Source organism: Glycine soja, chromosome 17 (genome assembly GCF_004193775.1).
Source record: "Glycine soja cultivar W05 chromosome 17, ASM419377v2, whole genome shotgun sequence".
Lineage (NCBI taxonomy): Eukaryota > Viridiplantae > Streptophyta > Magnoliopsida > Fabales > Fabaceae > Glycine > Glycine soja.
The window spans coordinates 21,635,374-21,655,279 of record NC_041018.1 but is presented as its reverse complement, the minus strand read 5'-3'; the positions used below and the strand labels follow the sequence as shown (position 1 = coordinate 21,655,279).

The 19,906-nt window shown below is 38.3% G+C and overlaps 1 protein-coding gene across 1 annotated transcript; it reads left to right on the top strand.

Annotated features, from left to right (window-relative positions):
- The first annotated feature begins 18,305 nt into the window (after positions 1-18,305).
- Positions 18,306-19,021, top strand: LOC114392359. Its single transcript, XM_028353469.1, has one exon. It carries the CDS (start codon positions 18,311-18,313, stop codon positions 18,887-18,889), a length of 579 nt encoding a protein of 192 aa, XP_028209270.1. The 5' UTR covers positions 18,306-18,310; the 3' UTR covers positions 18,890-19,021.
- Positions 19,022-19,906: the final 885 nt, after the last annotated feature.

The window sequence follows — 19,906 nt, the reverse complement described above, 5'->3', positions numbered from 1 at the left end:
ATCGATTACACCCCCTTGGTAATCGATTACCAGAAGCCCTCATGGCTTCCTGACCTCGTTTTCAAGCCTGGTAATCGATTACACCCCGTGGTAATCGATTACCAGAGACCATCTTAGCCTCCTGTCTTCATTTTTAAGCCTTGTAATCGATTACCCACCCTTGGTAATCGATTACCAGAGACCATATCTCACATATCAATCCAGCTTCACAGCTGGCCAGCCACCACAAGCCTCCTTGCTTTGTGGTCTTTGTTCCTTTTATCTATTGATTGCCAGGAGCTCGCCTGTTTAGGTACATCACAGGTTCTCACTGACCGACTATGCCCGGGTTGGGTCGGGATTGGTCAAGCTTGGTTTTGGGCAATAGCACCCCACCTGACGTCCCCAAGGTCTCCTGACCCCCACGACATATCTCCAGTTACCACTCTGTGGTCAACAATAAAAGCAGGAAGTTTCACCCTTCAACACTTCCTCATCTCAAGCTTGTAGGATTATGGGGTACCCATCACATGTGGTACTAGGTGGCGGTCGAGCGATGGTGCACAACAAGTTTTCCACATCCACAAAGCGCGCATAAACCCACCATCCCCTGTTGCCCACCTCCAACTGAGCTCACGTACTCCCACGTAGCCCATATCCTCGTTTCTCTCAACACCGGGTCCCCATCAATCCTCCCAAGCTTCCACAACATCCAAGAAAAACAACATTCAAACAGCACAAGCTATCACAGCCAAGCAAAACAGAGCAAAGGCAGAAAACTCTGCTCAAACACCAACCAAAATCACAGCTTTTCTCACTTAAAGACCCCAGTAACAATTCCTTCGATCCAATTTGTTAACCGTTGGATCGACTCCAAAATTTTACTGGAAGTCTATAGTACATAAGCCTACATTGTGACCGTTGGGATCTACTAGCAAACGTCCAGAACTCATTCTGTACTACTCTTTCCACAGCCTACCACACACAAGCATTTTTCTGCACAAAGCCAAAATTCTGCTGCACCTATTTTGACAGCAAAATTCTGCATAAGTGCAGATTTCGAAAATCACCCTTCCTCTCATCCAATCTTGCCCAAATCAATTCCTACAAGTCCCAAATCATGTATCAATCATGTCTAAACCAAAGCCAAGCTTCAAAACACAGCAACACAGAATCTAGGTGTCCAACACCCCTCAACTCAATGGGTTTTCTAGGTTTGAAAAGTGAAATTTAGAATCAGGTAAATTTGAAGCAAACTCTCACCTCACACAAGTCCATAACATCAATCTAAACTTGCTCAAACTGAATTTACACCTAAAATTCCACCGAATCAAAATTTGACTCCTCAACACCCAATTTTGCCCTAGAAATGGCTCTTTGTTCACTTTGATCATTTGTTCTTCTCTCTAGCATAGTCCAAGCTTTCTCCCAAGTCCTAAATGACATTTCAAGCTAGTATTAACTCACTTTAACCTCCATTTACCACAGAATTCAGACTTAACCTTCCAACCCTCAAAGCCTCACCTTTTTTTTTTCCACTCATAACACCACATTCTCACTTTCCAACCCTAGGTTAACTCTACCTTTCATCTCTAGCAGTTTTCCATGAGCAATTTCAACATATAAACATCACAAACATCATCACAAAAACCCTAAAACAGAATGGGTATGTTTAACTCATCCAAACATGGCAATTTCAACAAGCTTTCAACAAGAGTCTTCACAAATAACTATCATGAAGCAGAAAACTAACAAAACTACCCATCATATCTCCCAAAACCCCATACCCACGAAAATCAAAGGAGAAAGAAGTTCACCCAAACCTGAAATTTCGAAGTCCCACTCGTAGACACGCACTTCACGACCCCGAAAATGCTCTCCTTTCACGATTTGGGGCAGAAATGATGGCCAAAGGTTGAAGCTTTGTGTGGAGCTTCAATGGTGAATGAAGAAGTAGAAAGCTACGTGAGAGAGGGAGAGAAAAGGCTTCTGAACTTCTTTCTTTTGGCTGAGTGAGGAGAGAGAAAAGCTTTTTGGTTTTAAATAAAGGGTTTATCTCTTTTTTTATTTTATTTTATTTAAGCAATGCCACATGTCTCCATTTGAGTGGAGCAAAAAGGGCCCACTTTCCCTTTTGACTGTGACCCATACTCATCCACAAAAGTGGGGAAAATCTGACCTTAGAAATGCTAAAATCATGCCTCGATTTGCATGCCATTTCTCTGGTTCCAGTTCCTCGCGTTTCTCTGCATCCGTCGGGGCCAGTTTTTGAAAGCAAGCAATATATATATCAAAACGCTCAGAATAAAACCCCGAGCGTGGTTCAGAGGTTGTTTTCGTTAAATTCTAAGTCGCACGCAAAACGATGATTTTTAACTAATTAATTAAGAATTAACCCATAACCTCCCAGTTATGGATTTCTCTTCCTTAATTAGCCTAACCTGTGTATCTTGCCCCCACTACTCCTATTTCTACCAAGAACCTATATGCATATACACTGAATAATACATATATATATATATAATCATTCAAAATACATCTTTTCAAAAATTTCGGGTAGAAATTTCTAGGATGTTACAATACTCCCACCCTTTTAGGAATTTCGTCCCCGAAATTAACTACTCTATGAACAAACTTGGGTACAATTCTCTCATCCTATCCTCCAACTCCCATGTAGAATCACCCTCATCGGTTCCCCACTGCACCTTCACCAACGCGATCTCCTTTCCTCTCAGCGACTTCATTCTTCGGTCAGTGATCTTCTGAGGTTGTGCTTTGTAGGTGAGGTTATCCTTCACCTGTACCTCGTCCACTGTAAGTATATGTGATGGATCCGGGTTGTACCGTCTTAGTTGAGAGACATGAAACATAGGATGCAAATTTGATAAACTCGGAGGTAAGGCGATATGATAAGCTACAGGCCCAATCTTCTTCAAAATCTGATACGGACCTAGATACTTGGGTGTCAACTTCCTAGCCTTGAGAGCTCTTCCAACTCCGGTTACGGGAGAAACCTTCAAAAACACATGTTCTCCTTCCTGAAAATCTAGTGGCTTCCTCCTTCTATCATAATAGCTCTTCTGCCTATCCTGAGATGCTTTTATCTTCTCTCGAATCAACTTCACTTGTTCGTTAATCTGTTGTAGCATTTCAGGTCCAAGAAGTACTGCTTCTCCATCATCGTACCAACAAATAGGAGTTTTGCACTTTCGTCCATATAGAGCTTCAAAAGGAGCCATACCAATACTGGCTTGGTAGCTATTGTTGTAAGTAAACTCAATCAACGGCAAACAATCCATCCAGCTACCTTGTTGCTCTATAATACACGCCCGAAGTAGATCCTCTAGAGTCTGAATAGTTCGTTCAGTCTGACCATCTGTTTGAGGATGATAAGCTGAACTAAGTTTTAGCTTTGTCCCCAAGGCTTCATGTAGACTCGTCCAAAATCGCGAAGTGAACCTCGGATCCCTGTCAGATACAATACTAGAAGGAATCCCATGCAACCTTACTACTTCCTTGATGTACAACTCCACTAGCTTTTCCATTCCATACTTCATATTCACCGGAATAAAATGAGCAGATTTGGTGAGTCAATCTACTATGACCCACACAGCATCATGTCCACGACTAGTCTTGGGTAAACTAGATACAAAATCCATAGATATGCTCTCCCATTTCCATTCCGGAATTTCCAATGGCTTCAATTCTCCTGATGGTCGCTGGTGCTCAGCCTTAGCCTTTTGACATGTCAAACATCTTGCTACATATTCAGCTACATCTTTCTTCATGCCATGCCACCAAAAACTTCTCTTCAAGTCTTGGTACATCTTAGTCATTCCTGGATGGAAACTAAGACGACTTTTATGCGCTTCTTCCAAGATCTTAGCCTTCGAATCATCTAAAGATGGCACACATATCCTCCCCTTGAATCTAATTAACCCGGTTGTGTCCTTCTCAAACTCCACATCCTTATCCCCTATTACATCTAACACCTTGCCTTGCAAAAATGGGTCATCCTCTTGAGCTTCGCGTATGTGATCTACGAATTCATTGGTAATCTGTAACGCTCCCACAAATAAGCTCTTGGGTCGCATCTCGATTGCTAGATTCAAGTCTCAGAACTCCTCTATCAATCTCTGCTCCAAACTCATCATAGTCGCAACATGCAAAGACTTCCGACTTAGCGCGTCGGCTACTACATTAGCCTTTCCTGGATGGTAGGAAAGACCAAAATCATAATCCTTGAGGAACTCCATCCATCTTCGTTGCCTCATATTGAGTTCCTTCTGATCGAACAAGTATTTGAGACTCTTGTGATCACTGAAAACTTCAAAGCGAGTACCGTATAAATAATGCCTCCAAATCTTCAAAGCAAAGACCACTGCTGCTAGTTCCAAGTCATGGGTCGGATAGTTAACTTCATGAGGACGTAATTGACGTGAAGCATAAGCCACTACTCTTCCCTCTTGCATCAACACACACCCCAAGCCTTGCCCGCTTGCATCGTAATACACTTCAAATGTTCTCTTAGGGTCGGGCAAAATTAACACTGGAGCTGTCGTCAACCGCCTCTTCAACTCTTGGAAACTTTGCTCACACTTCTCATTCCAAACAAACTTCTCATTCTTACGAGTCAACTTAGTTAGAGGCAATGCCAATTTAGAAAATCCTTCAATGAATTTTCTATAATAGCCAGCTAACCCCAAGAAACTTCGAACCTCCGTTGGAGTTGTCGGTTGTTGCCACTCCATAACCGACTCCACCTCGTTCGGATCCACCGCAACCCCGTCCTTAGAAATCACGAGCCCCAAGAACTGCACTTTCTCCAACCAAAATTCACATTTCGACAGCTTGGCGAACAACTTCCTATCCCTCAGGATATGCAACACAATCCTCAAGTGCTTCTCATATTCTTCCTTATTCCTTGAATACACTAGGATATCATCAATGAACACAACCACGAACTGATCCAAGTAATCATGGAATATACGGTTCATATAATCCATGAAAATAGCCGGAGCATTAGTCACTCCAAATGGCATGACTAAATACTCGTAGTGCCCATACCGGGTCCGAAACGCAGTTTTTGGGATATCTTCCTTCTTAACTCGAATTTGATGGTACCCCGATCGCAAATCTATCTTCGAAAATACCGTCGCTCCCCTCAATTGGTCAATCAAATCATCTATCCTTGGTAGAGGATATTTGTTCTTGATAGTGACCTTGTTTAAACTGCCGGTAGTCTACACACATCCTCATACTTCCATCCTTCTTTTTAACCAACAAGACCGGCGCTCCCCATGGTGATGCGCTTGGACGAACAAATTGTTTGCTCAAAAGATCCTGCACTTGTGCCTTCACCTTTGCTAGTTCTACCAGAGACATTCTATAAGGCGCAATCGACACTGGATTCGCCCCAGGCACCAAGTCAATAATGAATTCCACTTCTCTCTCAGGTGGCAATTCACAAATGTCATCAGGAAAAACTTCTGGAAATTCTGACACCACCGGTATACAACTAACTTCAGCGTCCTCTTCCACATACATAGAGAACAACACCATGTAAGTTTGAACATCACCCGTTCCTTCGTTGGCCGCATCCCCTTTCAACGATTCACTTGGAACTACATCTCCACCAAACACTAGCATCTTCTCCTTACAGTCTAGAAAGATATGGTTAGTAGATAACCAATCCATCCCCAAGATCACATCTAGATGAGCTAAGGGTAGGCAAATCAAGTCCGCCATAAAAGATCGACCCTCAACAATTATGGGACACTTCAAACACACCCGAGAGGTGGTTACAGGCTCGCTCGTCGGAGTAGACACCACCATATCATATGGTAACTCCGTCGCACATAAGCCCAACCTCTCCACACATGCATGAGATATGAAAGAATGCGTGGCACCTGAATCATAAAGTACATCTAGTAGTTTATCAGCAATCAAACACTTACCCCGTATCAAGTCGTCGGAGGCAGCCGCTTCTGAACCACTCACAGCAAACACCCGAGAGGGTACTTTTGGTCTTCCACCACTAGTGTTGTTGTTGCTAACATTACCGCTCCTTGTGGAATTAGTGGGTCCACGATTGACGGTGTTAGAATTGGCCGTCACTGTTGGCCTCCCGGTCACCCTACATTCTCGAGCATAATGGCCCACCTTGCCACAAACATAGCAACGGTTCTCCTGTGTCTGCTGGAGCTGTGGGCAATTCCTCTTAAGATGCGGTCCTCCACACTGAAAGCATTGTACCCCAGTCCCCCTTGACTGACTCGTGTTGGAGGTAGCCATAGGTTGCTTCCCCTTGTTGCTAGCATACGACTTCATCCTCTTGTTACCATTTCCTCTAAAAGGATAGTTCCTCTGAGGTCCTCCAACGCCTCTAGCTTGCCTCTCCTTCATCTTATCTTCAAAAATCCTGCACTTTGTCACCAACTGATTAAAATCCATGATCTGCATATAACTAACCGCCTGTTGGATCTCCAACCGAAGCCCATTCTCAAACTGAGCACACAAATCTTCCTCATTCCGAGTATCTTGGTATTGAGGCCAATACTGCAGAAGCTCATTAAACTTAGCCGTGTACTCCCCAACAGACATGTTTCCTTGCTTCAAATCTAGAAATTCCCTCGCCTTCCGCTTCCTGAGATCTCGCGGGAAGTAATTCTCCAGGAATTTGTCCTTGAAGGCATTCCAAGGAATCACGCCTCCAGGTGCAACAAATGAAGGCTTCACGAACTTCCACCAATTCTCGGCCTCTCCTTGGAGCATAAATGTCGCATAGAGGACCTTATGCTCCTCAAGGCAACCCATCGCCTCGAAAATCTTCTCCGTCTCAGCTAACCACAACCTAGCACCTTCCGGATCATAGTCTCCACTGAACTTTGGCGGGTGGTTCTTACGGAAAGCCATGAGTCCCCGATACTCCGCCGGCTCCACATCACGTTCCTGCACTAGAGTTTCCAGCACAACGGTGATGCGATCAAGGGCATCACAGTTCTGATCCCTACCACGTCCTGCCATACCTATCCTGTAGGGAAACTATTAGCACCCAAGAAATCCTAATGAGAGAGTGTACCACACAGGCTATGACAGTTATAACAACATCCTTCTCTTTATACATACTTATATACACAACAATCCTATGAATCAGTCACACATCCATGCTCAAGACAAGAAGGCAGAAATACACACAATGTGTGACTTAACGTCACTCCCCGAAACCTACTTCCAAGTTTCAGAGATACACAGCATTCACACAGCAAGACCATAACAGGTTCACTAGAATCCAACTTTTGCTCTGATACCACCAATTGTGGCGTCCCTAAATTAATGACTGGTTTAATAGTAATAATTTAAATAACAAAAACCATGGTAAATTTTTTTTTCTTCTTTTTCTTTTTCATTTCTTTCTCTTTTCACCATAACTAGGTTTAGAAGGAAAATCCTCACTACGGAGTCCTGAATGGCCAGTTCACAACTCTATTCGGAGTCATTTCTTTCTTACCGCTCATAATCTCTAAACTATTTTGCTGTTTCAAAAGGAAGAATGTACCAGCCATTACTTTAGGTCGTCACATGAAAATAAAAGAATAAAATACGGTCGATAAACTCTTTTACAAATATGGTTGCTAATGCTTTCTTTTCAAATAACAAGATCGATTATAAATGCATTCATCATTTAAAGCTGTCCAAAATATGGGAGTTTTACAAAATATATAGTGTCATCCAGAGCAAAGATGTCCATAGTGGTGGCTTCAGCCACATGTATACAATCATCAAATTCCTATACATCAGGTCTACCCATACAAAAACAAAAGAGTAAACCTAACAGTCAGTCCTAGATACACCCACCCTCAAAAATATATAAAACTAATCCATGGAACTGTCCACTGTGATGAAGAGCCTCCGCTGATCGCCATCTCCCCCGGGCCACTATCCTCCGTAGAGTCTGCCTCAGATGCCGACATGACTTCCTTGGGAGAATCCACCTCAAGAAGTGGATCCTCATCACCCTCTAGAAAGTCAAGGGCATCCACGGCAGGCTCAGGAGGTAGCTCCTCCAGATCCTCCTCAGGGTCTTCCTCGGATGACGTCACCTCGATCACTTGGACTAGCTCCACTAGACGATATGGTGTAGGCATGGGTAGTATCCACTCCACCGTGCGCTGAAGCGTCCGTACAGGTTCATCTGGATGCACCAAAGAAGTAGTCGTGAATCGAATGGGGCCCCGAAACCGGCACCTCGTGTTGCCTTCGAGGGTCTCCCAAGCTCCCTCTAGGCACTCCATCTCTACTCGATCACGGATTAGCTGCGCCGCCATCACGATCTACAAGAAAGAAAAGAGAGGGGTAGACTCTTTCACAAGAATCTAACTGCGCTGCACACCATTTGTCTCATAACCACTACATGTAAGTAAAAGGGGTATTTTAAGGCTTTCCATCTCTGGTAATCGATTACACAGCCTTGGTAATCGATTACCAGAGGCTAAACTTGAATTGCACAGCCTCCGGACATGAAATCTGCAAAAATGCATTGTGTAATCGATTACACATACCTGGTAATCGATTACCAGTGACCCATCCCTCTGTGTAATCGATTACACAGGCTGGTAATCGATTACCAGAGGCCTCCACAATGTTCCAGTCCCCTTTCTAAGCCTGGTAATCGATTACACCCCCTTGGTAATCGATTACCAGAAGCCCTCATGGCTTCCTGACCTCGTTTTCAAGCCTGGTAATCGATTACACCCTGTGGTAATCGATTACCAGAGACCATCTTAGCCTCCTGTCTTCATTTTTAAGCCTTGTAATCGATTACCCACCCTTGGTAATCGATTACCAGAGACCATATCTCACATATCAATCCAGTTTCACAGCTGGCCAGCCACCACAAGCCTCCTTGCTTTGTGGTCTTTGTTCCTTTTATCTATTGACTGCCAGGAGCTCGCCTGTTTAGGTACATCACAGGTTCTCACTGACCGACTATGCCCGGGTTGGGTCGGGATTGGTCAAGCTTGGTTTTGGGCAATAGTACCCCACCTGACGTCCCCAAGGTCTTCTGATCCCCACGACATATCTCCAGGTACCACTCTGTGGTCAACAATAAAAGCAGGAAGTTTCACCCTTCAACACTTCCTCATCTCAAGCTTGTAGGATTATGGGGTACCCATCACATGTGGTACTAGGTGGCGGTCGGGCGATGGTGCACAACAAGTTTTCCACATCCACAGAGCGCACATAAACCCACCATCCCCTGTTGCCCACCTCCAACTGAGCTCACGTACTCCCACGTAGCCCATATCCTCGTTTCTCTCAACACCGGGTCCCCATCAATCCTCCCAAGCTTCCACAACATCCAAGCAAAACAACATTCAAACAGCACAAGCTATCAAAGCCAAGCAAAACAGAGCAAAGGCAGAAAACTCTGCTCAAACACCAACCAAAATCACAGCTTTTCTCACTTAAAGACCCCAGTAACAATTCCTTCGATCCAATTTGTTAACCGTTGGCTCGACTCCAAAATTTTACTGGAAGTCTATAGTACATAAGCCTACATTGTGACCGTTGGGATCTACTAGCAAACGTCCAGAACTCATTCTGTACTACTCTTTCCACAGCCTACCACACACAAGCATTTTTCTGCACAAAGCCAAAATTCTGCTGCACCTATTTTGACAGCAAAATTCTGCATAAGTGCAGATTTCGAAAATCACCCTTCCTCTCATCCAATCTTGCCCAAATCAATTCCTACAAGTCCCAAATCATGTATCAATCATGTCTAAACCAAAGCCAAGCTTCAAAACACAGCAACACAGAATCTAGGTGTCCAACACCCCTCAACTCAATGGGTTTTCTAGGTTTGAAAAGTGAAATTTAGAATGAGGTAAATTTGAAGCAAACTCTCACCTCACACAAGTCCATAACATCAATCTAAACTAGCTCAAACTGAATTTACACCTAAAATTCCACCAAATCAAAATTTGACTCCTCAACACCCAATTTTGCCCTAGAAATGGCTCTTTGTTCACTTTGATCATTTGTGCTTCTCTCTAGCATAGTCCAAGCTTTCTCCCAAGTCCTAAATGACATTTCAAGCTAGTATTAACTCACTTTAACCTCCATTTACCACAGAATTCAGACTTAACCTTCCAACCCTCAAAGCCTCACTTTTTTTTTTCCACTCATAACACCACATTCTCACTTTCCAACCCTAGGTTAACTCTACCTTTCATCTCTAGCAGTTTTCCATGAGCAATTTCAGCATATAAACATCACAAACATCATCACAAAAACCCTAAAACAGAATGGGTATGTTTAACTCATCCAAACATGGCAATTTCAACAAGCTTTCAACAAGAGTCTTCACAAATAACTATCATGAAGCAGAAAACTAACAAAACTACCCATCATATCTCCCAAAACCCCATACCCACGAAAATCAAAGGAGAAAGAAGTCCACCCAAACCTGAAATTTCGAAGTCCCACTCGTAGACACGCACTTCACGACCCCGAAAATGCTCTCCTTTCACGATTTGGGGCAGAAATGATGGCCAAAGGTTGAAGCTTTGTGTGGAGCTTCAATGGTGAATGAAGAAGAAGAAAGCTACGTGAGAGAGGGAGAGAAAAGGCTTCTGAACTTCTTTCTTTTGGCTGAGTGAGGAGAGAGAAAAGCTTTTTGGTTTTAAATAAAGGGTTTTTCTCTTTTTTTTTTTATTTTATTTAAGCAATGCCACATGTCTCCATTTGAGTGGAGCAAAAAGGGCCCACTTTCCCTTTTGACTGTGACCCATACTCATCCACAAAAGTGGGGAAAATCTGACCTTAGAAACGCTAAAATCCTGCCTCGATTTGCGTGTCGTTGCTCTGGTTCCAGTTCCTCGCGTTTCTCTGCATCCGTCGGGGCCAGTTTTCGAAAGCAAGCAATATATATATCAAAACGCTCAGAATAAAACCCCGAGCATGGTTCAGAGGTTGTTTTCGTTAAATTCTAAGTTGCACGCAAAATGATGATTTTTAACTAATTAATTAAGAATTAACCCATAACCTCCCAGTTATGGATTTCTCTTCCTTAATTAGCCTAACCCGTGTATCTTGCCCCCACTACTCCTATTTCTACCAAGAACCTATATGCATATACACTGAATAATACATACATATATATATATATATATAATCATTCAAAATACATCTTTTCAAAAATTTCGGGTAGAAATTTCCAGGATGTTACAAAAATAGTACAATCTAAATTTCTAAATAATAAAATTTTAGAATGATAAGTTTTGTAGCAACGTGCAAAACAAACCAATGTCAACAGCCAATAATTATACTTATAAAAATCGAAATCATTTTTTAAAAAAATAGAAAATTGTACCTGAACTGAAGTGAGAATATTGAGCTTCAAGTCAAGCTTTTCCAACTACACGAAAGTGCCCAACCAGGGTAAGTTACAAAGTAAAAAAAGTAAGTATTTTGGTTGATAACAAGTGTAAAGGGGAACATAAATCAAAAGGGTATTTCACTAAACCTCACATCGTAAAGAACTTGCTGAGTCAGGTCAAGAGTGGTCACAGAATTGAAGTTGCTTCTGCTGCGAAGGGTGTCTTTAAGACATCATCGGAGATCAACCAGAAGAGTTGAACGGAGTGCACTCGCGGCATGGAACATGGTACGAATGACGAAGGAGAGCAGCGTGGCTGCTAGGGCGCGGGAGAGTATGTTTCTGAAACAAGGTTACGAAAGTGGAAGGGTGCGAATGCAAACATGTACGAAACAAAATCCACATGTGCGGCACGTGCACTCATTAAATATACAAAGATGGTTCTACGTACAGGAATGACTTTGTATGTTCATTGCTTAGGCTACAACGACAGGTTTTTCATTAAACGTCGCTAGTGTCTTTATCTTAATTATGATTATGCCACCGCCTAACTTACAAAGACGGTCCTTTAGCACCGATGTAGAATCAGCGATGTAAAAAACCATTTTTTTAGTAGTGTTGGCTTTTGATTTATGTCTGAAATCTTACTCATAGAATAAAAGTCTCTCGACCTAGTAATAATTGTTTAGGAACTAGAAAGTATGGTTACGACATGCGACATGGATATGATATATCACTGATAAAGGGGTATCACAAATTTAAAATCATAGGACATGCTATGGTTAATACCAATGGAACTAGTGGGTGAAGCGGAATCCATACATAATTAATACTAGTATATGCTTTTATAATTTATAATAGTACAATTCAAAAAGAAAATGCATGTAATTAAAAAATAATTATTTTCATAATTAATAGTTGTATATGCTTTTCTAATAATAATATTTTCATAATTTTAAATTTATTTATTTAAAAAAAAATACATTCTAAGACAGTTCTTAGAAATCCGTCTTCGAAAGTCTACTTTTTAAGACAATTTTTGGGAAACCATCTTAAAATTCTCAATTTTTTCATTTTTAGTTAAAATGATTCTCAGATGGTTCATTCAAAAACTGTCTTAGAATTCGCAATTTTTTTTAAAATGCATTATAAGACATTTGTTAGCTTACAACCGTCTTTGAAACGTGCATTTTTTAGACAGTTTTATGCTAAAAAAAACATCATAGAATAATGTCCTTGTAAGACTATTTTAACTTGAGAAATCATTTTAGAAGAGTAATATTCTAAGATGGTTCTTGGTTAACAACCGTCTTAGAAATGTACCTTCTTCTAAGAATTTTTTAAATACGTTTCAAAATCGTCTTTGAATGAGCCTTATAACCGTCATCGTATAGCATTTTTTCCGCCATGAAAGTAGCATAAATAATCTTCATACCAAAATTCAATCGAAATACATTTTATCTACTTTCCATATAAGAATTGAATAGGCTTGACAAAATTACATAAATAACCTATATTAATTTTGTGACACCGGGTGTACTTAGATGTGTGTTTTTTTTTGTTTTATCTTCATCTTTTTTTCATATATCTCTTTCTTTTATTTTATAAAAGCTAGACAAATATATTTTCTCTCTTTTATTCCACCCTTCTCTTTTCTCTCCTTCTCTCTCGCACACATTTTTTTTCTTTTCTCTCTCTTTTGTCACACTCTCCCTCTTTTCTCTGTCTAACTTTTTTTTTCATTTCTTTTACTTTTATTTTTTCTAAAAAATTCATATAACATTTAATTGAAATCTAATTAGATAATATATTTATTAGAAAATATTATTTTAACTCCATGATTAATAACATCATAAATAAAAAAGTTGGTGACTAGTAATTATATATGAATGTTTAATATGTTTTACAAAAATATATAAAAAAAATTAACTTATTAAATATATTTTAATCAAAAATTAATTTTAAATTACTTTATCTATAATACGATAAATTAAACCAATCAAGGTTGCCTTAGTGATGGAGGGTAGGGGTAGAATTCATGAGGTCAATTGTTCAAGCCTCGTACAACCATTGTACTCTAAAAATGATATCATAAATTCAATTAGTTCTAATGATTTTTACTATAGAGACCAAAAGTATCAGTCATGGGAGACAATTATGTTTGAGGCCTATAATATACACAAAAGTTGTTGCATATAAAACATAGAAGAGTTGGGATACAAGTTTTGGTAAATTAGAATAGTTTCGGACAAATAGCTTAAAAGTCGCGACAAGCATCATTAGTAGATAAATATTTAATTAATTTCATATAATAAGTAAAAAATTAGTTTTTTAGATAAGTAAATAGTAACTTCATTTGTCCCAAAATAATTGTCATCCTAATTTATTTTACACAGAAAGTAATAAATATATGGAAAAACATAATAATTTTACAAAATTAACCTTTCATCATCATTAATTCATGTCTAGATTATGTAATTCATCATTAATATACAAGGGACGACTGGAGTATTTGCTCTCACATGACAATTATAATTGGACGATTGAAGTATTTATTATTACTGAAGATACTCAGTTGTAAATGACTCATATGAAAGTATAAATATGTTATAATTATAACTATTAATAATAAATTTAATATCTCAACAATTCAATTAAACAATTATGTACTCAATAAATCATATTTATTTTTTATATAATGATAACTATGTTTCATTCCAAGTAAATTTAATTTTATATAAAAATGTGCTTCAAACATGTGCAAAAATAACTAATTACATATAATTTTAATGAAACAATAATCTTACCATTTGCATATATTTTATACATTAAATAACATCATTGTATGATTTATTATCGGGCTTGCACCAAACATTAATTATGATTCAAACTTATCTTGCTCTTATCCTACCCTATTTTTGTTGTTTCTCTCATATCCTATAAATTGTGTTGTAATTTTACAAGTGCAAAGCAATTATTTTTTTTATTGTGAGTTTTCATAAGAATTGAATCCTGGAAGATTACAATAACTCACACTCTATTCAATCAACTAAGCTAGAACGCTTGGTACAAAAAGATGTACATTTGTAATGACAATTTTGCCTGATGAGATTCTATACAAAATTACTTATATTAAAAATTAGACTCTAAATATATTTCTCCTATTATTTGATTATGGTCAAAATATTTAATTTTGACTTATATGTTTTATTTTTCATTTTAAGAAAAAGATAAGTTATTTCAAAAATACATAAAGACAAATGTTGCCCATGATGCACGGGTTAGTAAAAAGTTTTAATTAAATACTTTTTTTGTCCCAGAAAAACATTGTTGTTTTGAAATTCTCATAAATACTAAATAATTTAATTTTTCAAAATTGTTTGCGCACAACTCCATTATTGTGTTGTCTACCATATATAATTTTCCAGAGGCTCAAAACTTAGCACAAATATTCTAAAATAATTAACTTTATCCACTATCAGAAAGTGTGTTTGACAATATTTAATTAAGGGAGAATAGAATACAATCTTTATAAGATCCCAGAAAAACACCAAACACTCTAATATGTCCAAAGGTAAACATAAACTTAAACCAAGGTGCATGATATGAATCCAACGTCATCCATATCTATTTATTTATAAATTTGCCACCGTGTTTTTGTTGACGATGGTTTTTTTAGAAATTGTCGCTAATGGAGCATCGTTGAATGCAGTTTTGTATTAGTTGGTGATGACTAAATAATTTATTGTACCATTTTAATATTTATTTTTTAGTGACAACTTATTTGTCAGTCATTAAATGATGGCTCAAATTCATAGTAGCTACTAAAAAAACAATTAGATATTTTCCTGTTTATATTTTTAAAAAAAAAATTAAAGAATAAATTGGTCTAATAAAATATAGAAATCAAAAGAATAAATTACTTTATGTAGATGATAACGGTTTTAAATTACTTGCACAAATTGAAAACTAAAAATCAATTCACTTATACCTCAATGCCCATCCGAAGCTCTCTAGTTGATTTGCAATACTATCTTGTATAGGCGGAGGGAAGGGCGACTTCTAAGGGCCAGGGTTCCCATACTTATTTTTAAGCATATTTAAATTACTATAAATATATTTTGGCCTCTTTAATATTTGTAAAAAAAAATATTGAAAAATGATATTTGAAAATTATATATTTATTGTCCCTCGTTTCTATCTCTTTGTCTCCTCTCTTCTTTCTCGCTCACTCTCTCTCTCTCTTTGTCCAGGGTAAGTGTCTGTCATCCTTGACCATCTCATTTAACCATTTTCTAGCTTTCTGGCCACAATCTTGAGATAAGCATACTATAGACACTCCTACTTAAGAGCTTATATTCAGAATTGAAGACTTTTGTTTAAGTTCATAATAGAGTGTTACTCTCTTCAATTTGAGTTTCAATTAGGGCGGTGATCCTCTCTCCATATAAAAAAATTGAAGGTTTGATTTTAATGTTGATTTTCTTTTCTTTTTTGGAAAAGCCCTAGGTTTTCAGTAAAGTAGGAAATCTTAAATTTGGTGTTAAAGTTGTAGAATTTTGGTGTTAAACTTGTGGGATTTTGGTGCTATTCGAATTTTACTTTGATTTAGTTTTGTGCTAAGATTGTTGTCGTGAACACAGTTCTTTCTGGGTGCTCAGTGCTACTAGGGTTGATTTTTATCAATGTTGTGGGATCAAAAGGGAGTCTTCAAGGATAAGAAGCAGAAGAGGTATGGATCTCCTGCGAGACAAAAACACTCATCATCTCATTATGGTTTTCTCAAGTTTAAGAATCTGGAATCTACTCGATTTCAACATGTTGGTGAGTTTTCTTTAACATTTTTGTCTGATTCATATATAGTTTATAACTTATGATTCTTGATGCATTATGACAAGATGCTCACCAACATGTAGGTGATTATTTTATTGTTTTGGTCTTAGATTTGTGATTTAAAATTTATGCACTTTGATATATTATCAATTAAGCTTTTCAATCTAAAGGGATACTCAATGTAACCTTGCAAGATGAAAGAGATAACAGAATATGAGAAAAGATGAAAATGTATAGAAATCAAATTGGTGAATTTTAATGTATGCTAATACATACATTTGTTTTCTCCTTTTTTGTCCATGAGAATATATACTTAGCTTCTATGGATTTTTTCCTTCATCTTTTTACCAATTTTGGTTGGAATATTAATTTCCTTTTCTGTATAGGTCCCAAAACACCGGGTGGTGGTGGTGGTGGTAGTGGTGCTATGCACCAGTTTCCAAAGGAACCTGGCCAAGGCTCTTGCTCTGGCTATGGCATAACCTTTCGATCCCCAAGAGACCCCAGACACAAGTTCTGGGAAATTACTAACGATGCCTCTCTGCTCTTGTCTTCAAAGAGGTCCATTGATAATGTGCTAAGTACTCCCTCACATGCATGTTCAATGAACAATGGGGAGAAGCCTTACTCTAGAGCACAATGCCATGATAATAAGAAGGAGAACTATGAGAGGGAGAGTTCTTCCTCGAAGAGGCTCATTGATGATATGCTAAGTACTCCCTCTCATGCATGTTCTATAAACACTAGGCAGAAGCTTAACTCTAGTGAACAATGCCATGATAATAATAATAAGAACTATGAGAGGGAGGATTCTTTGGGATGGAAACCACTTAATAAAGGGAACAATACTTTTGAAAGGTTCTATTCTCAAAGCAACAGAAAGGGTAGGGACAAGAACAAGAATATATTGGAAACGGGTGTGAAAAATGTGATTGAAGAGACAAGGAAGAGGCCAAGGCTGAATTGGGGTGAAGGACTCGCTAAGTTTGACAAAAAGAAAATTGAGGGTGATCGTGTAAGTGTTGCTACTGCTGCTACTCCAGCTTCTGGTGCATTCAATTCCTTCACAGGTATCTTGTTAGATTCTATCAACTACTCTTTATTATGATCGTTTGAATAAACTTCTCAATAAACATGTACATGAATTGTCGGAAAGACGTCTTAATTGTGGTGACTTCTAACCCACCTTAGTTGTGGCGGGGTAACCTTGGGCCAAGAAGGGTGTGTTGAAGTCCCACATTGACTATAATGAACTAAGTCTTGTTTGTATATAGTTCTCTGTATGTGATTATAAGAAAAGAAAATAAGAAGATAAAATGTACTATTCTTCTTTCATAAGTTTAAATTAACTTATGTACTTCCCATTTGTTGAAGTTAGATGAGAGACCTTCCTATCTAAGTTAGGCGGGAGTGCCATTGTTGTTGGGATGCTTGTCTTGACTGTGATGTCTTTACATGCCTATTTTGCTTAAAAAGATATATTTGTTGGAGATATACTTTTGTAACTGCATAATATTTTATTTTTCAGTTTTTAAAATAGGACTTAGTAAATAAGTTGATTTCCTATATTTTAGGAGTAAGTCAGTTTTAATGGATTAGCCTAGTCAATGAGTGGTTCCTCTTATCTTTAAGGAGCAAGTTAGTTTTAATATTCTGTTTTTCTAATATCTTGTTATCTAATTAGTTTATCTTTTGCTATTTATTGTATCGTTGCTGAGAACAATTTGAATTAGAATAGAATAATTCTATTTCCTCTGCATACGTATTGTCTTTCTTCTCTCCTCTGTTTTTTTATAATTTCCTCCTCAAAACCAACAATTGGTATCAGAGCCTTATTCTTACGGGACCTCTACCATGGAAGGTGAAGCAAATTTTTCCCACATAACTCTTCCAATCTTTGATGGAGAGAATTATGATCTTTGGGAAGTGAAAATGCAATCCTACATGGAGTCTTTGGATTTATGGGATGTTGTGGAAGAGGATTATGAAATATATCCGCTGCCTGAAAATCCCACCATGGCCCAAATTAAAAATCACAAGGAAAGAAAGATGAAGAAGGCAAAGGCGAGGTCATTTTTGTTCACTGGTGTTTCACAAATGATATTCATCAGAATCATGACTCTTAAATCACCCACAGCAATTTGGGATTATCTGAAAGAGGAATACGCTAGAGATGATAGAATACGAAGCATGCAAGTGCTGAATTTAAGGAGGGAATTTGAGCTTCAAAGGATGGAAGAGTCAGAGACAATCAAAGAATACTCAAACAAATTGTTGGGTATTGCCAACAAGATAAAGTTGTTGGGAAGTGATTTTGCTGATTCGAGAATTGTAGAGAAAATTTTGGTAACGGTGCCGGAGAGGTATGAAGCATCTATAGCTTCATTGGAGAACACAAAGGATCTGTCGAAAATCACATTGGCAGAAGTGCTACATGCCATGCAAGCTCAAGAGCAGCGAAGGTTGATGAGGAAGGATCGTGTTGTCGAAGGTGCTTTGCCCGCCAAACATCATGAAGTTGATGAAAGCAAAAAGGATTTTTTCAAGAAGAATAAACCAGCAAGCAGCGAAAATAGTGCAAACAACCAAGGTAAGGATAAAAAGAAAAATTATCCACCTTGTCAGCATTGTGGCAAAAAAGGTCATGCACCTTTCAGATGTTGGAGGAGACCAGATGCAAAATGTAACAAGTGAAACCAGATAGGGCATGAAGCGGTGATCTGCGCCAACAAAAATCACCATGATGAGGGAGCTCAGATTGCTAATCAAGAAGAGGAGGACCAACTGTTTGTGGCCACATGCTTCTTGAGTAGTGAATCAAGTGAAAGTTGGTTGATTGATAATGGTTGTACAAACCACATGACATATGATAAGACTCTATTCAAAGATTTGAAGCCAACTAGTGTCTCAAAGGTCAGAATTGGGAATGGTGGCTATATTCCAGTAAAAGGAAAAGGAACTATTGCAATTTCAACATGTTCAGGTATCAAATTAATATCTGATGTTCTTTATGTACCTAACATTGAAAAAAACTTGCTAAGTGTAGGTCAATTGATTAAAAAGGGATTTAAAGTGTCCTTTGAACATCAACATTGCTTTATCTATGACAATTTTGGCCGGGAAGTTCTAAGGGTTAAAATGAAAGGTAAAAGCTTTTCATTTGATCCAGCAGAGGAGGAGCATACAACCTATTTCACTCAAGTCACTACCTATCAACAAACTTGAACTCAAAGAATTGGAGTTTGCAGTTCCAAAAGCAAGGAGGAGTGTTGGAGATATACTTTTGTAACTGCATAATATTTTATTTTTCAGTTTTTAAAATAGGACTTAGTAAATAAGTTGATTTCCTATATTTTAGGAGTAAGTCAGTTTTAATGGATTAGCCTAGTCAATGAGTGGTTCCTCTTATCTTTAAGGAACAAGTTAGTTTTAATATTCTGTTTTGCTAATATCTTGTTATCTAATTAGTTTATCTTTTGCTACTTATTGTATCGCTGCTGAGAACAATTTGAATTAGAATAGAATAATTCTATTTCCTCCGCATACGTATTGTCTTTCTTCTCTCCTCTGTTTTTTTATAATTAGTTTAAATTAACTTATGTACTTCCCATTTGTGGAAGTTAGATGAGAGACCTTCCTATCTAAGTTAGGCGGGAGTGCCAATGTTGTTGGGATGCTTGTCTTGACTGTGATGTCTTTACATGCCTATTT

Excerpts from the sequence above, each read along its gene's own strand:
- LOC114392359 (XM_028353469.1), top strand. The coding sequence starts at position 18,311 with ATGACTCTTAAATCACCCACAGCAATTTGGGATTATCTGAAAGAGGAA.